General features: G+C 37.1%; 1 protein-coding gene across 1 annotated transcript in view; it reads right to left on the reverse strand.

Moving 5' to 3' along the window:
* Positions 1-5,186: 5,186 nt before the first annotated feature.
* The window catches only part of CAPZA1 (capping actin protein of muscle Z-line subunit alpha 1), a 44,272-nt gene continuing 26,186 nt past the window's right edge, over positions 5,187-23,272 (reverse strand). Inside the window, exons 3-10 of the mRNA XM_061410799.1 lie at positions 23,027-23,078; positions 21,765-21,828; positions 16,896-17,102; positions 13,118-13,197; positions 12,458-12,536; positions 9,650-9,721; positions 7,725-7,787; positions 5,187-6,807 (exon numbers count right to left, since the gene is read on the reverse strand). Coding sequence (XP_061266783.1) covers positions 6,667-6,807; positions 7,725-7,787; positions 9,650-9,721; positions 12,458-12,536; positions 13,118-13,197; positions 16,896-17,102; positions 21,765-21,828; positions 23,027-23,078 — 758 coding nt within the window. The 3' untranslated portion in view covers positions 5,187-6,666. The remainder of the gene's footprint in view (positions 6,808-7,724; positions 7,788-9,649; positions 9,722-12,457; positions 12,537-13,117; positions 13,198-16,895; positions 17,103-21,764; positions 21,829-23,026; positions 23,079-23,272) is intronic.

The raw sequence follows: 23,272 nt of genomic DNA on the forward strand, positions 1-23,272 counted from the left end.
GGGCACTTAATGCACCCCAGGCTGTATTACTCTTAACTGTTACTAGTGTTTAGCTAAGGGTTGCCCCAGTCATCAAAATATTAGCTTCTGGAGAGCAAGAGACTGTTAGGTTAGGCAATAAATGGTTAATAGCTACAGCATCGGTATCAGGAAGAGAAGTATTAATAAAAGAAGCTTCGGAAGACGGATAGTTAAGACAAACTAAAGGGGGTGGGGGTACAACAAACCTAAAAAAAGCCTCATCATCTACTTAACAACTGGAGTAACAAAAACACACTGACTAGGATGGACAAAGATCATAAAAGTTACATTTAAAAAATCTTTAAACAAAAATACCGGTTCCCAATATATCCAAGGTGGTGGTGTTCTCCAAAGTAATTCCCTGTAGGAGGCCACACACTATCTAACCTAGTGTGAAGAATGCTCAGAACCCAGGTCATGCTCCAGCTGGGCTACCCCTGTACCTTTTGAGGCCAACAACCAACTAAAGCCAAGAAAAACAGGCTTTAGCAACAGGAAATTCAGTGTCAGTGGGAACCAAAGCTACAGGGAGAGGGGGAGAACAGAACAGGGGAATATGTTCTTAGAAATTGCTTATGCAAAGTGGAGGGAAAAACTAGGAATGTGGCCAAAGATTTTATCTTTTTTCTCCCCCAATTATCCAGTGAGGCCTGAGTATTAGTGAACTACTCAGAACTACACTATTACTTAACCACTTCAAAAACCTACCACCCACCATACCCAAACTGAACATCTGGCTGTATTCTGATCAGAAATCTAAGCCTCCATTATTCCTGGATACATAACCTCCCCCTTCTCGAATCATACCTGTTTCCTGGAAGTTCTCAAAACATACACAAATAGCTATAGTAAAAACATGGGTGAAAATGTGATCTTATGTGGCTTTTGTGACAAGGGAACCTCTCTAAACCAGTTTCATCTGGAAAAATTCACTTCCCTTAGTTTGGCTCAGTTCAGTCACTCAGTCGTGTCTGACTGTGTGTGACCCCATGGACTGCAGCACGCCAGGCTTGCCTGTCTAACACCAACTCCTGGAGCTTGCTCAAACTCATGTCCATTGAGTCGGTGATGCCATCCAATCATCTCATCCTCTGTCATCCCCTTCTCCTCCTGCCTTCACTCTTTCCCCGCATCAGGGTCTTTTCCAATGAGTCAGTTCTTCACATCAGGTGGCCAAAGTATTGGAGTTTCAGCTTCAGCATCAGTCTTTTCAATGAATATTCAGGACTCATTTCCTTTGACTGGTTGGATCTCCTTGCTGTCCAAGGGACTCTCAATAGACTTCTCCAACACCACAGTTCAAAAGCATCAGTTCTTCGGTGCTCAGCTTTTATAGTCCAACTCTCACATCCATACCTGACTACTGGCTAAACCATAGCTTTGACTAGACGGACCTTTGTTGGCAAAGTAATATCTCTGCTTTTTAATATGCTGTCTAGTTTGGTCATAGCTTTTCTTCCAAGGAGTAAGCGTCTTTTAATTTCACGGCTGCAGTCACCATCTGCAGTGATTTTGGAGCCCCCCAAATTAAGTCTCACTGTTTCCATTGTTTCCCCATCTATTTGCCTTGAAGTGATAGGACTGGATGCCATGGTATTACTTTTTTGAATGTTGAGTTTTAAGCCAGCCTTTTCACTCTCCTCTTTCCCTAGGAGTTATTTTCACATGTGGCTGTCTAGATGCCTAGAATGGTCTTTCTACCTTTCACAACTAGCTCAGGTCTCACTTTCCTCCCAAAGTCCTTCTGTATTTAGAAAAATCTATTAAGTAATAAGGTTGATTTTGTGTGTGCACTGAGTCTCTCAGTTGTATCTGACTCTTTCTAACCCTATGGGCTGTAGAGTGGGTTGCCATGCCCTCCTCCAGGGTATCTTCCCACCCAGGGAACAAAACTGGGTCTCCTGCGTCTTCTGCACCAGCAGGCAGGTTCTTCACTAGTGCCACTTGGGAAGCCCAATCAGGTGGATTTTGCGTACGTGCATACTAAGCTGTTTCAGTCCTGTCTGACTCTTTGTGACCCCATAGCACTGAAGGCAATCTGAAAGTTAACTCTGGCCAAGGACATTACTGGAACAAACCTAGAGCCTTCTAAGGTAACTACTTTGGAGAAGAATGTTAAGAACCTTTTTTTTTTCTCATAATTCTCATTACTCCATAGTTACTTGGAGTCTACAATTCAGTTTTGAATTGTCTCTAACTTTATGTTTTCCACTAAGACTGTACTCCCCAAGGCAACAGCGCTAAAACTGACTGAAATGCTTTAATTGGTCCGCCTACTGTTGACCAAAGGAATGGCTGTGGCAGATAGAGTTAATCCTCATTATCTGCAGATTTGCAAATTTACCTACTCACTAAAATCAGTAACCCCCAAATCAACACTTGCAGGACTTTTGTAGTCATCCATGGATGTACAGAGTGGCAAAAAGAGAAATCTTGAGTTGACCAATGTGCCCGTTCCCAGATGAAGTAGAACAAGGCCATGTCCTTCATGCTTTCAGCTCATGTAATAAAAATCCTTTTTGTGGTCTATTTTGTGGTCCCATTTTGTCTGCTTTTTTTTTTTTTTTTTTGGTTACTGCTTAAAATGGCCCCCAAACCTATGTAGTGCTGAAATGCTGTCTAGTGTTCCTAAGACTGATGTCCCTTATAGAGAAAATTCCCATGTTAGATAAGCGTTGTTAACTTAGGCGTCAGTTATAGTGCTGTCAGCTATGAGTTCAATGTTAAAGAACAAAAAATGAATATTAAATAGTGATTTAAATAAAAATATATTAAAAATAAATAAATTAAAAAAATATATAAATGAAGATTGTGTATTGATCTATTGACAAAAATATTGAGAAGCATGCAGGAACCTAACTCTGGAGCAATGTTTCAATATGGGCTAATTCAATGTTTGCTGGCAATTTTACAGAACATAACCACAGTAAATGAGGATTAACACTCATAACAGAATGCTTTTGGATACATTTGGTTTCTGCTCTCAGAGGGCTTAGATCAACTCTATTTTGTTTTGGGCTGTGCTATGCAGCTTACAGGATCTTAGTTTCCCAACCAGGGAATGAACCCATGCATGCCCCCGGCAATGGCAGTGAGGAGTCCCAACAGCTGGACTGCCTGGGAGTCCCCTACTGTTTTTTAACATATACTTTGTTCAAGGGAGAATTTTAGTTAGCTCAGGTTATTGTATGGGAGAAGGCAATGGCACCCCACTCCAGTACTCTTGCCTGGAAAATCCCATGGACGGAGGAGCCTGGTGGGCTGCAGTCTGTGGGGTCGCTGAGGGTCGGACACGACTGAGTGACTTCACTTTCACTTTCATGCATTGGGGAAGGAAATGGCAACCCACTCCAGTGTTCTTGCCTGGAGAATCCCAGGGATGGGAGAGCATGGTGGATCGCAGAGAGTCGGACAAGACTGACGTGATTTAGCAGCAGCAGCCAGTTTTCTATATATACCAGTCTTTTCTTTCTTTGACTTTCTAAGAAGTGGCTTGGTAGTTATATTTAAATTATAAATTCTTACATTGGCATTCAAATTGTATGTCTTTTGTGAGTTTGGAGAGAATGTGCCAAGGCTTGCTATGTATCTCATGAACCAAGATGAATCTAGTGTCAACATTCTAGATTATAAAACAGAAGAGGCACTAGAACTAGGCCAACTAACAGAAGCACAACCACCCAGGCACAAATGAGAGTCTTCAGTAGTGTAATTTCAACTATGGGAGTGAGGCCTCAGAGGAAACTCCTTTTGGCTGGGAAACCATTGTCCTAGGATAGGCTGATTTCAGCAGTGTGATAAGAGTCACAATTCAAGCAAATATTCTGCTGAAGGAGTTAAGGAAGTCTCTGTAGGGCTTGGCAAGGAGGGTTGACTTCTGCCCAATTATACAAGAAACCAAGGACTTTAGATGGCCAAGAAATTAAGTCTTTACAAAACTGTATGAGCTAAGGAAATCAATGAGGCAGGCTGATGGGGTTAGTAAGTTAAAGGCAAAGGCTAGAATGCTTGAATCTGTACTACAAGGACATAGGGTAGCAATGTCCCTCAAAAGGGTGGGAATGTGAACTAGCCAAGAATGGAAGATGAAGCACTGAAACTCCTCTGAGGGCTTAGATCAACTGGGAAACAGGATAAAAGTCCTTCCCATATGTCTGTAAGTCAGACTCATGAGGAAGGAAAGCAGCCTTTACAGTTGATGTGAAACAGTACCCATGTTCATGGTACAGGGATTCTTTCACTTCTAAAAACTATGGCAAACCTAGACAGCATATTAAAAAGCAGAGACATCACTTTGTTGACAAAGGTCCGTATAGACAAAAGCTATGGTTTTTCCAGTAGTCATGTACGGATGTGAGAGTTGGACCATAAAGAAGGCTGAGCGCTGAAGAATTAATGCTTTCGAACTGTGATGCTGGAAAACTCTTGAGAGTCCCTTGGACAGCAAGAAGATCAAACCAGTCAATCATAAAGGAAATCAACCCTGAATATAGCTGAAGCTCCAATCCTTTGGCCACCTGATGCAAAGAGACGACTCACTGGCAAAGACCTTGATGCTGGGAGAGATTGAAAGCAGGAGGAGAAGGGGACAACAGAGGATGAGATGGTGGGATAGCATCACTTATTCAATAGATATGAATTTGATCAAACTCCAGGAGACAATGAAGGACAGGGAAGCCTGGCATGGTGCAGTCCATGGGGTCGCAAAGAGTCTGGACACAACTGAGAAACTGAACAACCTGGTAACTATAACTACTTGGGCCTTGCTTTCTGAATGACAAGTACAGAAGATAACTAGACTTTTCTGACAAATGGAAAACCCTAAATAAAACCTTTGAAACCACCAGTAGCCAGTGATGGTAAAGCAGTATGATCCATAGAGAAATTCCTAAAACTTAAAAAGGAGGGGGAGGGGACTTCTCTGGTGGTCCAGTGGTTAAGACTGCTTGTTCCCAACACAGGAGGCACAGGTTCAGTTCCTGGTTGGGGAACCAAGGTTCTCAAGTCATGGCCACACACACACAAAAAAGCAAGCTGGTCTTTGGATAGTCACTGAATCTACAATAGTTGAAACCCTGAACATTCTCATCAAATAAGAGCAATTCCACATCTTACCCTGAGAACAAAGGCTGAAGAGATGGCTCAAAAAGGAGAGACTCAGACAATTTAAGAACAAAACAGGTGTATTTCTATTGGACTACCTGATACAGAGGATAGTGTAGTATGGATGGATAGTATGAATGACAAGTAATACAAATATATTTTATTTGAAATAAACAAAAATGCTTACACAAATCAACAGGTCACTTAAAAATAAACTCTTGCTTGACTGTATTACTCAGCAAAAACAAAGCCGAAACATAAACACCCTTCTTTTTTGACGTGTGTTTGGAGGAAGACACTACTTGGTTTTTAAAAAACTGACCTTCCCTTAAGGCCTGGTCATAGAAGTGTAAACAATGTAAATGAATCCACCATTACCAGTTGTCATATCATATCTATGTCACCTGTGTATTCTGAGATCACACCTGTACCTGCCAATAAACCTGGGAAGGGTTGCTATATCACAGTTATACTTGAGTTGGCAGGCAGGACTGAGGAAGAGTAATTTGGAGTAAGTATTACATCCTAGTTAGAACAAATCACTAGTATTCCCTTAAATAACAGGTTACAATAGAAAGATACTGCCTGAAAGTTATCCTTTTCACTTTGGTTCAGTTTTAGTTTTTTGTTTGTGATTAACATAGTTGTTTGATTCATTCACTTATAGTACAATCCTGCCACAAAGTATTAAAGCACAAGATACCTATTATTCCTTCAACATCTGCATTTCTTCAAGTTTTATACTCTACTATACCCCTAGTATGTCAGCAGTTTTCGAATATTAAAAAAACAGTAATAAAAATGGATAACACTCTTCTAAAAATGCACATGTCTATAACTATAATGGTAGTAGGTGGGAAGGAGACAATGAGGGAAAGGGAAAAAAGCAAACATGTTCATGTAGGGAATGTGGTTCAAGTCTTTGGATTTAAAAACAACTTCCCCAGAGAAGTTGGCTATGATGGAATTTCCAGAAAACTTCCTTGGCCTCCAAAATGAACCTGAAAAGCCCCAATCCAAACATATGAAACTACAGTTATGAGATGTTATAAACGATGATCAAAGCAACTAGAGGGAGAAGGATGAATGTGTCTTTCATTCAGCTACAGTTTGCAGCATAGCCTCTTTAGCTGTTGGTCAATCAGTAAAAACCACTGAACACCAGAAGTACTTTGAAGGATGGGGTGGAAAAGTACTGAATATATTACCTGTCTATGTCAGTAACAGGGCTTCATGGCTAGGAAAATTTTCTAAACAGTAAAATGACTCCAGGGTAGATATCTCTCTCCATCATTAAATGTGGCAGAATTAAAAAAAAAAAAGATTTACAAGTAGATATAGTGAAAACAAAATTACAAGGCAGAAAACACAAAAGAATCAAGACAATGCTCTAAGTTCAACAGTATTCCATTAGGCTAGAAAACCTGTTAACTTTTGAAAGCCCTAGCAAAATATCACTCTTGTTTATAAATCACTTATTTATCATATGACCACATGTTGAATCCTTTCTTTCCATGTACTGAAGAATCCTACATTCAGCCTTTAAGCATTCTGCATTTCTTTGCCAATCTTGTAGCTGAGTATCTTGTTCCAGTCGACTTTGGTGCGGGTAACAGGAAGTTGCCGGCGCAAGGCTTTGAATGTGGTGTCTGACATTGTTTGATAGTTTTCACTAATTGCTGTCTGCAAAAGATAATTGAAAATAAGTTGAACAGAAACTAGATGTAGTGAAAGGGCATGCTTGAGTCCCCTAAGGACTTACAGGCTGGAAGATTTCTAGTGAGCACCTCTCCAATCTCTGAAGCAGGTTAAGAAGCCCACCTGTATTATTTCTAAAACTAGGGCTATACAGGTAATCCCCTGCTTTTCCAAAGTTTGCTGTACATTGCTTCCCTGGTAGCTCAGATGGTAGAGAGGTAGCAAATCTGCCTGCAATGAAGGAGACCTGGGTTCAATCCCTGGGTTAGAAAGATCCCCTGGAAAAGGGAATGGCAACCCACTCCAGTATTCTTGCCTGGAGAATTCCATGGACAAAGGAGCCTGGCAGGCTGTAGTCCATGAGGTCACAGAGTCGGTCACAACTGAGCGACTACCACTTTCACTTTGCTTTTACCAAAGCAAAAAAAAAAGTGTTCAGCATTTGTTTGGCAGTGAGGCTATTACAGGGACAGGGTGCACCCTGAGCAGTAACAGTGGCCCCACCAAGCTCCTTCCTTGGGAACTACACTCAGCATCTCAGCATCAAGCAAGCCAGAGCTGTGAACTGTGTCTGAGGATCTGAGGAGTATCTCAATCATTCTGTACATCTGATAGCAAGATGTGTTCTAAGGTAACTGCTTCTCCACTTTACACCATTTGGCCTTGGAAAGGTTTCATAGAGATGCTCTACTTTGGGGTAATGGAGATATATCTGCAGTATCTTCCAATGCCAAAACCTTGACTGTAAGCAGAATGCAAAGTTGCAAGGTCTGCAAAGTCTCCATACTTAGTATCACTGAATAATTATGTATATTTATGTTCAAAGGATAGAAAAGTATAACAAAATGTGTTAAAAGCAAAATCTATATAGATCTATAAATAACAGTTTCAAGTTATCTTACCTGATACTCATTTTCTGCATGTTCTATGATTTTAATAAACTCCTTGGCAGTCTGGGCTTCATTCTAATGGAGGGAAAAATAAGAATTTTAAAAAATCTTAAGCAGTGAATAAAATTCAATAAGCAGTGAATAAAAAAGATACTAAAGAGTAAGTCTATCTTAACTAACATTTGTATAACAATTTAGTTTTTCAAGTTTTCCTGTGCACATTATCTTCTTTGATTTTCAAAACAACCCTGTGAAATAGATGTTATTATTGCCACCTCCATTTTGCAGATAAGAAGACAGAATTCTTTCAAATAATGACCAAAATTATACAGCCTTTGAATCATAAAGATGGGATCCAAATCTAGGTCCTCATCAAAACAACCCAATTTCTTTCCAATCTACCACAGTATACCCCAAAGACAACACAATGTCTTGAAATTTTTATGCCTTGACAATATCTCTGGTTTAAGATGATATAAACAATGACCTCAGACATATCAATCATATCTTCTAAGTTCATAGGCTCCTCTATTAGCTACTTATGATGTTGAGACAACTAATCACATTTTGCTTTACATGGTTTGGGTACAAAATGAATTTAATGTCACTCTTCCTTTAGCAATTTTAAGTAAACAGAATTAGAGAGGGTGAGATTTAATGTCTAGGGCCACGCCCCAAGATTCTTTCAAAAGAGTCAAAACTACGTTTTATTCATAATAATACTAAGACATAGTTACTTGCTGTTTTTACTTTCATATAGTTTCTGTGCATGTAGTTTCATAGAAGGTATATAATGTGTGACGACTTCATTACTTTTTGAGGGCTAATGTGTGAAGCACATATCCAGCTGTCTTTTATTAGTTTAGACATTACACACTTTGTGAAAATGTAAATTATATTCTTTTCACTAACTTTAACCCAGAAACATACAGCTGTTTTTCATGAAAGTAAAGTTAAGAAGTAATGGGTTTGTTAATGCTATATTTTGCTTTAGATTTTTTTTGGCCACACCAGGGATCTCAATTCACCAACAAGGGATTGAACCCAGGCCTCCTGCAGTGGAAGCATGGAGTCTTAACCACTGGAGTATGAGGGAAATCCCTGTTATTTTTAAATTAAAAAATACATATTTTTAATACTCCTCAATTTTAATTTCTACTAAGGTAGATAGATATAACACACATAAAAGCTATTGGAGAGCGCTCAGTAATTTCTAGGAATATTAAGTACTATAAATGCACGAAAAATTATGTCCCTTCTTTCCAGATATAGTGCACAATACTATTATTGAACATTCCTAAAAATGTTCAGTTTCTCTAATGATATGAATGTATGAATGATAAATCCTATAGGGTTTAGTTTGGCAAACTTTCCTTCCTCCTGGTATTTATCAATTGAAGATACTACTGTCCTTGAGCAAATCTCACAAGAGAGAAAGAAAAAGCAGCATAAATATTCTAAAACCATTATCACTATTCTCAGTCAAAGTCTGTGAACTATCATCAACTAATCAACAAAACTGGTTGGTTATATACTAACAATTATAAGCTGCCAAAAATAAGGACTTACTGAGTAGCACAAGGAATTGTACTCAATATCTTTTAATAACCTATAATGGAAAAGAATCTAAAAAAGAATATATGTAGGGGTGTGTGTGTGTGTGTGTGTGTGTATATATATATATATGTGTGTGTGTGTGTGTATATGAATAACTTTGCTATATACCTGAACACAACATTGTAAATCAACTATACTCAATAAAAATTAAAAAAAAAAAAGTCTTTTATAAAGTTCTTAAAAAAAAAGCTGCCAAAATCAAAGCAATGAAAACAACCTCCATTTCTAGTGGCAGAATCAGTACTCAGGATCAAAAGATCTAATTTTTTAAAAGAGAAACAAGACACAAGTGAGACATATATTAAATATTCCACACTCACCGAAACAGTTACTGAATCCTGTACATCTTTATGACTAACCAACTGAACATTGCCATCTTCATAATAGTGAACCTGTGTGAGAAAGTTAAGAAATGTAAGTGCTTAGAGCACATAGAAACTTACTGCTTAGAGCACAAATCCATGCCTTCAGCCACCCGCAATCTCACCAACTCTGAGCAAACAATTAATATGGCCAATGGTAATTTATAATGGTGCTTAAAATTCACAGAACACTTAAATTTAAGAATTCTCTTTACTTAGCAGGAAAAACTGATTATTAGTTAATAAACATTTACTATGTGCTTACTGCATTCCAGACACTGTGCTCGGCATTGTGAATAGAAAGATTATAAATAAGATTATGCTCTGAAAAGTATTAAAGTCATTAAACATTAGTTTTTCTCTGTGAAAACCAAGAAATTTTAATGGGTCCTAATCTTTTACACATCTCTCCATATATAATATCATCAGTTTTGATTAAGCAGATCTGACCAGGTGCAGGAAACTGAGGATTAAAGACAGGATTGAAAAACAAATATTCTATTGGTAAATCAGGCTACAAAAATACGTAAGACAAAAGCAGTCCTGAACCTACTGTATAGCACAGGGAACTCTGCTCAGTGTTATGTGGCAGCCTGGATGGAAGGGGAGTTTGCGGGGGAATGGATACATGTATATGTATGGCTGAGTCCCCTTGAGCTGTACACCTGAAACTATCACAACACTGTTAATCAGCTATACTCCAATATAAAATTAAAAGTTTTTTTTTTTTTTTTAAAGGCAGTCCTGAGGATGTAAGGCAAAGTGGATACTACGATTATTATAACAATTAGCAAGAAAGAGGGTTATCCAAGAGACAGACTAACAATTCAACTAGATGTATGGCTCGGGAAGTTTTAGCAATTTACAAGACAGGTTCAGTCACAGTCACCAAAATTAACAAAACCTTTTCTAGGTTTCATCTGCTAATAAAAATGTCAACATGACTATCATCCACTTAAATCCTTAGAAATTGTCTTCCTGGAGCTATCCTTTTGCTTATAGAATAACCAAGGGTTAAATATCCTAATGACATGTCCACATAACTCTCACTCTGATTTTTAAAAGACACAAATGAAGTAATAAGCCTTTCCTCAAAGTATGATCAGAGAGCCCATGGTTAAAAGGCATAGATGAAGTCCTGGACTTGCCTGGTGGTCCAGTGGTTAAGACTCTACGTTCCTAGTACAGGGGGCATGGGTTCGATCCCTGGTCAGGGAACTAAGTCCCACCTGTGGCACAGTGTGGCCAAAAAATAAATACAATAAAATGCACAGACTCATTCATTAAAGAAAAAGAAAAAAAAATGGTTTAAATCAGGTCTGGGTACTGGGTCCTACTGTAAAAGTTTCATCAGAAACTTCTGTGATGTGTGCTCTTAGTTTACAAGTTTGCCTTGGCAAAACTGAAACACAAGTTATTTCCTTCTAGAAGGAAAATAAATTTCCTTGTATAAATTTATAGTAAGCTGCCAGGTTAATAATGCTGATGCCATACTTACAAGAAGTCTAGAGCATAGACATAGTCAACAGATATAGAACAATATATTATCTTAGGTTGGGTTCCCCCAGCAGCAGACCCCAGGGTAAAGATCTGAGAGTTAATAGTTTATTTCGGGTAGTCTCAGGAAGCACTAGTAAGGAAGTGAGATACAGAAGGCAAGGAAGTATCAGGTGCACTAATGAGCACATTACAGCTGCCAAGCACTGGATTTTGGAAGACTATGCAGAACATGCTTTAGAGCTGTCCCACCTGAGGGGTGAAGAAGCTGGCATATTTCCCGACAACTTTTGAATGGCACTAAGGGCTGTGCCAGAGCTGCAGAGGTAACACTTCCAGCTTGCCTTAGCTGAGTTGGGCGTGCTCCTGCAGTTAGGAAAATCTCCCAAGAAGAGAGGTGCAGCTACTTGTAGCAGGAAGTAATAGGTACGTACGAAAAAAGTGGTTATAGATGACATCTACCATGTATGTTTTGATTAAATTATACCATTAAAAAAGGCAACTCTTGCTAACTGTTATTAAAGCAAGAGTTGTAATACAGCTAAATTAGGTATTGACTTTCTTAGTTATCAGTAACTATTTAATCTGACTTTATAGTTAGTTGGGCTCAAGAATTAAATCACCATGAATTCTGAAAGTCAAATTTGTTACGATCAGAAGACTTCAATCTAGCTAGGTATCAAATGAGGTAATAAGCTCCTTATTCACCTGGTGGCATGTCCCGACACCAGCATTAGAACTCTACTCTGCTTGGTTAATCACACTTGGCCATTCTCTCTATTCCTGTTTTATTTATTTGGTTGAAAACCTATCGTAACTATAAATGTAAATAAATAAAATAAGTCCATTTATGAAGCTTTCTTCAGAGCTAAGAGTTAGCAAATATATGTAGACATTTAAATAAGCTTTAAAAGACTCTAAGTAAGTTACAGTAGCTGCTATATAGTCATTTCTTAATAACTAGTTATTTTCTTCTTTTCTAGAACTGCTATTTGATAATTCCTGGGAAGATCTTAGGTTATTTTTGAAAGAGAAAAATAACAAGCAAGCAGTACATGTCACATGACTGTCCTTTATCAACCCAGAAGAGCTCTGTTTAACCACAGTACTTCCCCGGGAAGGAGACCTCTGTTTCTATTTACCATCTAGCTCCCTTTGCATCTACAAATAGTTGTTCCTTATTTCTAATGTCAGAGCAAATATCAACTTGCATGTTTGTTTTAAAGATGTGATGTTTTAACCTGGCCTATTAACATACTGGGATCTCACCTGAATCTTAAGTACTCCAACCACCTGGGCTGTAGGTGGTGTGATGGTGAACTTCCATTCTGATCTCCAGCGACCATTCCTATGAAAACACACACACAACCGTGGAATTAGCAGTAAGAAAGAGGTGGTCTGACACTGAGGCAGAGAATTCGGGAAAGAAGAAAAACAGAAACAAGTCATTTCGAGTTTGATAAATCCAAGGCTCTATCCACTCAAATGTAAGTTTTGTATCCAGTGGCCTAATCATAAGCTTTCCCTAAGTTATTTGACTTTCACTTTTCATTCTTTTTATCTTGGAGTAGAAAACCACGCCTATTCTGCTCATGGGAAGCTTTTCCACAAACACATGGATAGGCCACTGAGTTATGCAATAACTCAAATATTATTAAACAAACCCAAGTAAAACTCAGACTTTCCACAGGGTACTTTATTAATCACTTATTTTCACTCAATGTAACAGCAACATTTAAAAGATAAATTATAAAATCTTAGAATTAAAAGAAATCTAAATGATCACATGCAAATGCCTCACTCTGCGGTAGGGAACAAATAACTTACTCTAATCTAGTTAGATTAGGAAATCAAGTCTCATCTGCTGGTTTGGTTTCCTTTCTATATAAACATATAGATTAAAAAAGAGGAGAATATCTGCTTTCTTACCAGAAGTTTTTAGGCTGAAACTGGTGGCTTTCAATACATGCAATAATGGTCTGTTGCCCATCTATAGTTTTAGCATAAACCTATTATTAAAAAAAAAAGAAGTTAGATTCTTGAAAACATATTTAAACAACAAATACTATACAAAAGCAATATGCTAAATCCTTGGGGGAGATGAAGAATCAAACAGGATGAGCTTACATACTCACAAGAATTCATGGAATAGGAACACAAACCACATGTTAAGGTCTAGGGCAGACAGTGGTACAATGAATACAGAAGGAAATACTATTCCTGGTTTAGGGTACAAGAGAGGTACCAGTTAGAATGGGCCTTACAAGACAGATAAGACTGTGATAAGGAGAGATGGAGAATAAAGATGAATAAGCAGTTCAGGGAGGAAACAGAGGGCTGATCCACGAATGAGTAAATGGTAATTAGTTCCGTCAGGTCAGAGGATGTGTATGAAGTGGAATTGTGGGAGATAATACAGGATTAGACTTAAGTCATGTGGTAGTAGATGTAAGGTAAGAAGACTGGACTTTATTCTACATGCAGTGGACAGAAACCAAAACAACATGACCAGAACTGTTATTTTGGGAGAATAATCAATATTGGCATACAGGGTAAAACCTGAGAAAAGTTCAAAGTTAGGAGGCCACAGAATTAATTTAGGCAGTAAATTAGGGTCCTATCAATGAATATAAGGATCCACAAGTACAGTCAAAATTCTGGCAATATATTGCAAATCAAGGGCAAGAGAAAGGAAGGTACCAAACTATTTCCATGCTTGGATGCCTAGAGAAAGACTGGTGTCATTAACAGATTGGAAAGTTCAGATGGAGATGTCCAGCTAGGAGGTGGAAACACCAACTGTTCCTTAGTGTAGGACAAATGAACAAAAATGTGATCACTAAGGAAAAGAAACAATAAGAGCCTTTTTTACAGTCCACAAAACATTTTTATATTTATTTTCCTTTTGTTCTAATAAATATAGTGAAACACATTGTTATTATGTTTAGATGATAAAATTGAAGTTCGTAGAGCTTCTTGCCCAAGGTCATTCAGAAAGTGGCTAAGGTAGAACCCAAATTCACAGGTTGTCTGACACCAAATTCTACAACCTCCCCTACATTAAATAAACTATAAGTTTTTAAGAAAGAGAAATATAGTGATGGGGAATGCCTACATTTATAAAAGTAAGGGGGATGACAAGAAATAAGTAGAGACAGAATAAGAATAATTATAGGGAGACTTCCCTGGTGGACCACTTGCTAAGACTTCTGCTCCCAATTCAGAGGGCCTGGGTCCAATCCTTTGTCAGGGAACCAGATCCCACATGCCGCAACTAAAGATCCTGCGTACCACAACTAGGACCCAGTGTAGCCAAAAAATAAATAAATAGAAACTCTTTAAAAAAAGGAATAATTAGAAGGTACTGACATAGCAGTCTAGGGAAAGATAATTTTCAGAAGTAGCTGACTGGCCTCAGTGTGAAATGCCATACAAAAGTCAAGGACCAAGAAAAAAGGACACTGGGTCAGGTAATTCAGGAACCATTAGTTCACCTCGGAGAGCAGTTTCTGTACAGTAGGGACTGAAGTCAAAATTCATAGAGTCAAGAAGTAGGAGCAGAATGCTCCCTGGTTTGCTTGTACAGTAGAGAGAGAGAGATGAGGGAAGGGAGAGGTAGAGAAAAGGGAGAAAGGGGAAAGTGGAAAGAGAAGGAAGAGAAGTAACTTGCAGGAGTTACTATTTTGACTAAAGAAATGTCTTCCCTCCCACCCTACTTAAGCACAGGAGAAATAAAAATATTTCTAGATAAAGAGAACTATTTATCGGAAGAGAAAATGAAGTCACAATTAGACATCTTGAAGTAGATAGGACTGTATGAAATCAAGAACATGGATCTTTCTTCCTCAGATGGAAGTACATGAAAGACTTCTGAGTGTGGAAAGAAGAGAAATAGAAAGATTTCATGTCATTCTTAATCCTATTAAAATGTGAGGGAGGAGATGCCTGTCTAAGGACAACAGGAAAGTTTTGGAACACAGTACCACTGATCCTTGAACAACATGGGTTTGAACTACTATTCAACAGTAAATACTACAAGTGCTACATAATCCACCATTACTTTGCCAACAAAGGTCCGTCTAGTCAAGGCTATGGTTTTTCCTGTGGTCATGTATGGATGTGACAGTTGGACTGTGAAGAGAGCTGAGTGCTGAAGAACTGATGCTTTTGAACTGTGGTGTTGGAGAAGACTCTCGAGAGTCCCTTGGACTGCAAGGAGATCCAACCAGTCCATTCTGAAGGACATCAGCCCTGGGATTTCTTTGGAAGGAATGATGCTAAAGCTGAAACTCCAGTACTTTGGCCACCTCATGCGAAGTGTTGACTCATTGGAAAAGACTCTGATGCTGGGAGGGATTGGGGGTAGGAGGAGAAGGGGACGACAGAGGATGAGATGGCTGGATGGCATCACTGACTCGACGGATGTGAGTCTGGGTGAACTCCGGGAGTTGGTGATGGACAGGGAGGCCTGGCGTGTTGCGATTCACGGGGTCGCAAAGAGTCGGACATGACTGAGCGACTGAACTGAACTGAACATAATCCACCATTGGTTGAATCTGTGGTGGGATGAAGAACTGTGGATATAAAAGGACCTTGGATATGGAGGGTCTCCTATGAATTATACTCAAATTTTCAACTGCACAAAGGTTGGTTATCCCAATCACTGCACTGTTCAAGGGTCAACTGCATACATAAAAATACCAAGGATTATTGAGATAAAATTAAGAATTACTAAGCAGGACAGCTGAGGATATAAAACAGTAGACACTCTTAGAATACCTTCTGTAGCTCATTTTTTAGCTAAGAGAAGTGAGAAAAGGACATGGTGGGGTTACTCAGTGTGGAAGCTCTCCAAATTAAGAAATGAGTAGTGAAAATTTTTGAATAGGTAACAAATGATAAGTTGAAAGTATATTTAAGAATGAAAAGTCAATTTTCTAAAAAAGTGTGTGTGTCATGTCTCTCCTTGCCATACTAGGTTCCAAAATTGAGTTCTGTGCTTATCTATCATACTGTGTTTTTTCTATTTTTTAAAAACAAAAAAATAAGAAAAACAAACATAATGATAACTAGCATTTATGTACAGCATTATGCATTAATAATCTAACCAACATTTTTCTTAAAAATGTCACAATTTTACAAAGGGAAAACTGTTAGAACCAAAATTTATCTTTTTTTCCCCACCAAAAGATATTAAAAGAAAGTTAAAATTACCTTTGATTTCTAAAGAGCTATTTGGTTCAAATAGTTTTGACTATCCAATTAAATCACTTATGTAGAAGTAGCTTTGTAAAAAATTCTTTTTGATGAGTGTAAGGCCATTTCTTAAATAAGACAGGTGTGAAACAGGATTCATTGAGATTTAAAATTTTTATGCACTGGGGAACTCCCTGGTGGTCCAGTGGTTAGGACCTGGTGCTTTCCCTGGCGTGGTCTGGGTTCAATCCCTGGTGGGAGAACTAAGATCTTGCAAGTACTGTGGCATGGCCAAAAAATTACAAATAAATAAATTTTTATGCACTGGGATTTTAAGAAAGAATTTTCCATATAAAATGTCCTATTTATACTCCTTTCAAAAATAATTTAGGGAATAAAATGCAGAAGAGACTGTAACTAAGAAGAGATGTCTGTGGCTGGCCAAAGCCTCCAAATGATAAGGTAAATATAAGAAATAAAGCTCTAATAATGAAGCAGGCAGATACTTAACAGTACAGAAGCCATTGGAATAATGATCTTTCACATAGGCCCTTAAAGCACTGTCACAGGATTCTCTCCAAGACTTTAGACCTCCGTCTGCTTCTTCTGGCTGGGGGTCACTTGCTTCTTTCCGTAAGTGATCAAACTTAAACGAAATTTTGTTTCTTGGATCTAAAAATCTGCTATTACCCAGGTCACCGTGTTCTGTAATTAAGACCTTCCAAAGAATAATTACAAAGTTAGGCAATTGTAAAAAAAAGACAGTTCTTGTCACATTTTACAAAACAAACAAAAATTCTAGAGGCAATTAACTCTTCATTTAGTCAGATTGCTCTTTCATAAATTTTTCAATCAACCTGTATTTTTATAAAAATATGATCTTTGGGGTAAAGTCAACTCTAAACGGACATTTCTCCCATCCTAACAATATCCTTCACATTTTGGTTTCTATAACATACAATCTATACAATTAATATACAACCTATGCATACACACATAACTGTAATAATAATTTAAAAGTATACTTCTGCATTTCTTTTTCACATATTTCATGAATTTCTTCCAGTCATTACACTTAGCACTTAAAACAGGTAATACAATCAATCATATGATTCAAAAGTGAAAAAAAAATTAAAGTGAAATCTTTTTCTCACCTCCATCTACCATTCACCAAATTCCCAACATATTCCCCCTTCCCCACGAAGGTAACTGATTTTATTAATTTAGAGCAAGAATTGTCTTTGGCAAGCTATGTATGAGGTGCCATTTGTTTTTGTAAATAAAGTTTGTTGAATACAGCCCCACTTTTTTTTTTTTTTTTGTATTGTCTATGGCTGCTTTCCTGCCGCAATAGCAGTGCTGAGTAGTCTAGGCTGACTCTTTCCTGCAAGGCTGAAATATTTACTCTCTGACCCTTTACAGAAAAAATTTGCCAATTTCTGATTTATTCTTTTGGTGTTGATTTAGATGATTCTTTTGGTGTTTCTTTTCTTTTTTAATGAATACAAGTGTATTCTAATTCTCTACCCCTTTCTTTTAAACAAAAACTAGAATACTATACTGTACTGATGTATCTAAGGCAATCTTTCCATATTAGTGCTTATGGAACTTCCTTGTTTTTTGTTACAGCTATGTATGATTCCATTGTATAGATATACAAAATTTATTCAACTAGTCTCCTATTAATGGATAGCTTGGATAGTTTCTAATCTTTTGCTGTTATGAACAATATTGCAACAAATGTCCTTTTATGTACAAGTTATGAACATGTGCCAAGCAAACCTGTGCTATAAATTCCCTGAAACAGGACAACTGGGTCAAGGGTAAACACATAACTCTGATAGAGACTGACACACTGCCCTCTATCATAGAATGTAGTACCAAGTTACAAGCTCATCAGCAGTAGAAATCTTAACCTGCATGTCTTTTCCCTTTAAAAAAAGAGGTCTTTTGTATTTCCACTTTGGTGAACTATTTGTACCTAACCTTTGCCCACTTTTATATCAAATCTTTGTCTTTTTCTAGTTGAACTACAGGGAGATTATCCTTTTGCCTGGGTTTTTAATTCCACATATTTCCCCCTAACTTACATTTGTCTTCTGACACAGTTACTATTTAAAAATAAAGTCTCTTTAAAAAAAGAAAATTATTTGAGAAGAAATCCTACTCTTGAGATTTCTATCCTTATCACCAACCTATCTTTAAAAAACCTTGTTTATAATAGTAGGAACCATACATAAAACAATTTCCTTAGTCTTACCTTCATAAAGCTTTCTCATTATAATTTTACAACTTTTGTAACTCAAAGGCAAACACATTCACATTAAAATTTTAATTTGTACTTCCTTAATTACTATTAGTAGGTAATCTAACACTTTTAAAGTTTGCTTTGTATTTTCCAGTTGAGTTCAGCTGGTTCATATTTGTTGCTCATTTATCTACTGAACTCTTGACATCATCCTAGGGTACTTGAATAACCTTTTTATTATGTTTAAGATACATATTTTCTCCCTTTTAAATTTTATTTTTAAAACCTTTTTATTTTGTAGAAGTAAAAAATACTTTCTAGCTAAATGTTTCATCATTATTCAAGTTATGAATCTTTTGTCATTTCCTACTAAATTTTTATGTTTAAAAATTAGTTAAAAAAAAAAATTAGTTAACCTTTAGGATTCCCTAAGTGGTCTAGTGGTTGAGAATCCACCTTGCAATGCAGGGGACACTGGTTCGATCCCTGGTCCAGGAAGGTCCCACATGCCTCAGGGCAACTAAGCCCATGTGCCACAACTACTGAAGCCCAAGTGCCTAGAGCCTGTGCCCCAAAACAAGAGAAGCCACCACAACAAGAAGCCTGCCCACCGCAACTAGACAGAAGCCCCCACTTGCTGCAACCAGAGAAAGCCCTGGCACAGCAGTGACAACCCATCACAGCCAAAAGTAAATAAATAAATAAATATTTTTTAAAAATTAGTTAACCTTTAAACTACATTTGGAATTACTCTAGGTATATAGCTGGCTTTGGAAATCAAAGTTAAGGTTAATCTTACACATTTAATCAATTATTTCCTTTTCTGTTTTACAGTACTTAGATTAAGGCTCTACTATCATTTCTTTATGTCTTTATGTTTGCTGGCATTAATCTACCTTCGTTGTTGTTCTTGATCAGAATAATTTTATATGGTCTATTACAATTTTCATAGGAATTGTATAGAATCTATTTGAAAAAGCTTCCCATATTATTTTTCTTATTCAGACAAACTTTTATATTTTTTCCAAAATGTGGCATTTAAGTCTATTTAATTTTCCATTTATTTCTCCAATTAAGATGTGTGGGGGTAGTAAACTGTATGACAGATTCTTGCTAGTTTCTATCCAATATCCATTCGTCTCCCTTTTCCTTACTAACAGAATCTTAAAGGTTTTTCAAGGCAATGTGTCCAACTAAAAAGACAACACTTCTCAAAATGATAAAGTGATATGCATTCTGGCAATAATTTATCAGTGGAAGTTGCTCCTGGAACAGCCAATAGCACCTCTTGCACCTTCCTCCTTCTTCCTTCATGAAACTTGGATTCAGAGCGCAGAGATGGATCAGCTATTTTGAGACCACAATAATGAAAACCATACATAAGGATGGCACAATAGAGAGCTAGAAGCAACTTGGGCCTCTGATGATACAGAGCCGCCGTGTGTGCCTGCATGCATGCTAAGTTGCTTCAGTCATGTCCAACTCTGTGCGGTCATACGGACTACAGCCCACCAGGCTCTTCTGTCCATAGGATTCTCCAGGCAAGAATACTGGAGTGGGTTCCCACACCCTCCTTCAGGAGGGAGCTGCCATAACATCCCTAAATATTACCTCTAGACTTCTTATGTGACAAAAAATCTGTATTATGTTAACCCACTGCAGCTGATTTCCTATTATATGCAGTGATGGCATCTACTTTATTAACTCAGATGTCTTTCCATATTTTCCTTTTATGTCTAGGTAATGTGTTGTTGTGGCTAAGAATGTGATCTCTTTTTGACCACATTTTTAAGCTGGCTACCACATGTATATGGGACTGTTCTTATGTATCTGCAAACAGACCTTATTTATTATTTCAATAATTCTGCCGTTATTAGTAAAGTATACAATGTCAACTGTAAGAAATATTTATCATTTTTCTTGTCTTTTCTTGTCTTTATACTTATAAAGTAAATACTTGTAAAGTAAACTTGTAAAGTTGTAAAGTATACTTGTAAAGTAAAAACCAGTATTTTCTTGTCTTTTATACTTATAATTAATCTATTTTCATTGAAAAAGATAAGCACAAATATAAACCAAAACAAATAAAAAACAACAAACAAAACAAATTACAGTAATCCTGTGATCCCAACATAGAGAGTTAACATTTTGGTATGTATTTTCCTACATTTCAATTTCTATGCACATCTATATACTACTTTATTTCTTTTCTTTCTTATTACTTTTATTTCTGAGTCTTAAGATGCATACATTCCCCTCATGATTTAACATTTCATAAAACGGGATGCATCTTATAGTGACAGCATCTTAAAACTGTCATAATTTAACTGACAAGTATTTTCACTTTCTTAATGGCACATAAAGTAAGATGTACCTTTCACAGAATTTAAGATGCAAATTCTAATAAAATTGTTCATTTACATATTTATTTAAAAAATAAACTAGCACAACACTACCTGCTGCTTCATGTTTTAGCTTAATATATCATAAACATATTTCCAGTTCAATATTTCTATCAGGTTTTAATGGTTACACAGGATTTTGGCCTACAGATACTTAATTTAATACTGGACATTTAGACTGCTCCCAATTTTTCACTATCATAAACCTTGATTCAAATAATCATTTTTACACATTTATACACTTATTTCCTAAGATAAGTTCTTTGGACTTGTGGGTTCAAAGGGGATTCAGACTGTCAAAAGGTATCTGCCATTTGATGCCATACTACCTTTGAATTGTACATTAATGAATCTGAAAAGCCCTGTCATGTAATGTTAATAACTGTGGGGAAAAAAGGGGAATATGTATTTACTTTGTTCCTGTATCTGAACAGGAATCCTTGTTTTCCTATTAAATATAATGTCTTCTGTTATTCTTACCAAGGAGAATTAGGGACAGCTGGAAAGCTTATGTAAAACTTAATTCCTTTTACTTTCATTGTTCTTTTGTTAGGGACAATTCTCTCTTCAAATAAACTCCTATTTTCAGAGGGAGGAAGAATTTCCTAATATGTAGAATATTTACAAAAGCTAAGACGTGAATCTACTCAGCATTTTATCTTCAGACATCTGTTTTACAGTATTTCTACTACCTTCCAGGTACAGTGTATCTAAGAGAAATAACTGTTACCTGATCTTCATATCCTTCTATCTTCACAGGCGTGAACTGATCCATGTTATACTGGGCAAACGCACTGTTTTGTTTTTTTTAAAAGGAAGAGGGAGAGAAACCAATTATATATAAGTAAGTATAAAAGGTAGTTCAGGGAATTCCCTGGCAGTCCAGTGATTAGGACTCCATGCTTCCACTGCAGGGGGCATGGGTTCAATCCCCAGTTGGGGAACTACAATCCTGTATGCCATGTGACACAGCAGGGGTGGGTGGGGGATGGGGGTGGGGGTGGGGGAAGGTAGTTCACAGAACAGTGAAAGAGAATATGTAACTGGGGTATCATTCATTATAGAAATTATAGTGATTCTGTGCAAATTTTAGGTTTGCAGAATCTGGTCCCAAAATGAATTTTAAAAAAACAAAAAACAGTATTGGACAGGGCAGAAGATTATTTCCCAAGTAGCAGTTCTTAAAATATTTTCTACAGCTAAAATCTAAACCAATTATGTATCACACCAAATGCCTTTATAACAATTATTTGTTGCTCTGCATCAAAAAAGACTTGTTCCATCTCCCCACCCCATCTCTGCCCAGTCATTATCCAACTCTGGTTTCCTCTTTAGGAAGGAACTGTGAGCCAGGTGGATAGACAGTAACTAAAAGAGCACTTTGTACTGAAGAGTAAAGCAGAGTAGTGATAAAGCCAGAGAACAGGAGGCCCTAAAAGCTAGACAGTGTTTAAGATTTAAAAGAGACAAGAAAATCAACCAACCAACCACCAATTTAATGTTTTTGAGGATAAGGACAAAATGAAAATGATATTCTAAATCAATGACTGGATAGAATAATCATGTAATTATTCTTTGGTTAACTCTATTAAGGTACTTTCTCAGCATCTGCTATTCTTGGCAATGTGAGAAATATCATCACTTAGTACCAGTCTAATCTTTCTACAACTGGCAGTTATAAAAAAAAATTCAGCATGAACAAAAAGAACTACAGAAGAAAATGTAATAGCTAACATTAAATTCTGTTGAGCAGAGAAAAAATATCTGAGCAAAAATAAAAATAAGACCATACATAATAAACTTTAAAGAAATAATGTTTGGAGGGAACATGTTTTCTCCAAGGGGGAGAAAAACAACTAAAAAAAAAAAAACAAAATAAAACAACTGCTTTATTTTGAAGTATTTTAAACTGTTTTCAGGGTACTAGTTTATTATCAACATAGTTTACCCAATATTACAATAACAAGAAAGTGGATTTAGAAAGATACGTACTGTGCAGCCCCTTCCCTGAGGAGATTATCATTGTTAAGTAGTAGCCGGACATCTGAGGAGGAAAACAATGTTAAAGATGTTAAAATTCAGATGTTCAATAGAAGGCAAACTTGAGAAATTTTAGCAGATTTCTAGATTAGATTTCTAGAAAATCAGGCTTTGGAAGATTAGTTATGGATACCCCCTGGTGGCTCAGATGGTAAAGGGTCTGCCTACAATGCGGGAGACCTGGGTTCAATCCCTGGG

This window comes from Bos javanicus, chromosome 3 (assembly GCF_032452875.1).
Source record: "Bos javanicus breed banteng chromosome 3, ARS-OSU_banteng_1.0, whole genome shotgun sequence".
In the NCBI taxonomy this organism is placed as follows: domain Eukaryota; kingdom Metazoa; phylum Chordata; class Mammalia; order Artiodactyla; family Bovidae; genus Bos; species Bos javanicus.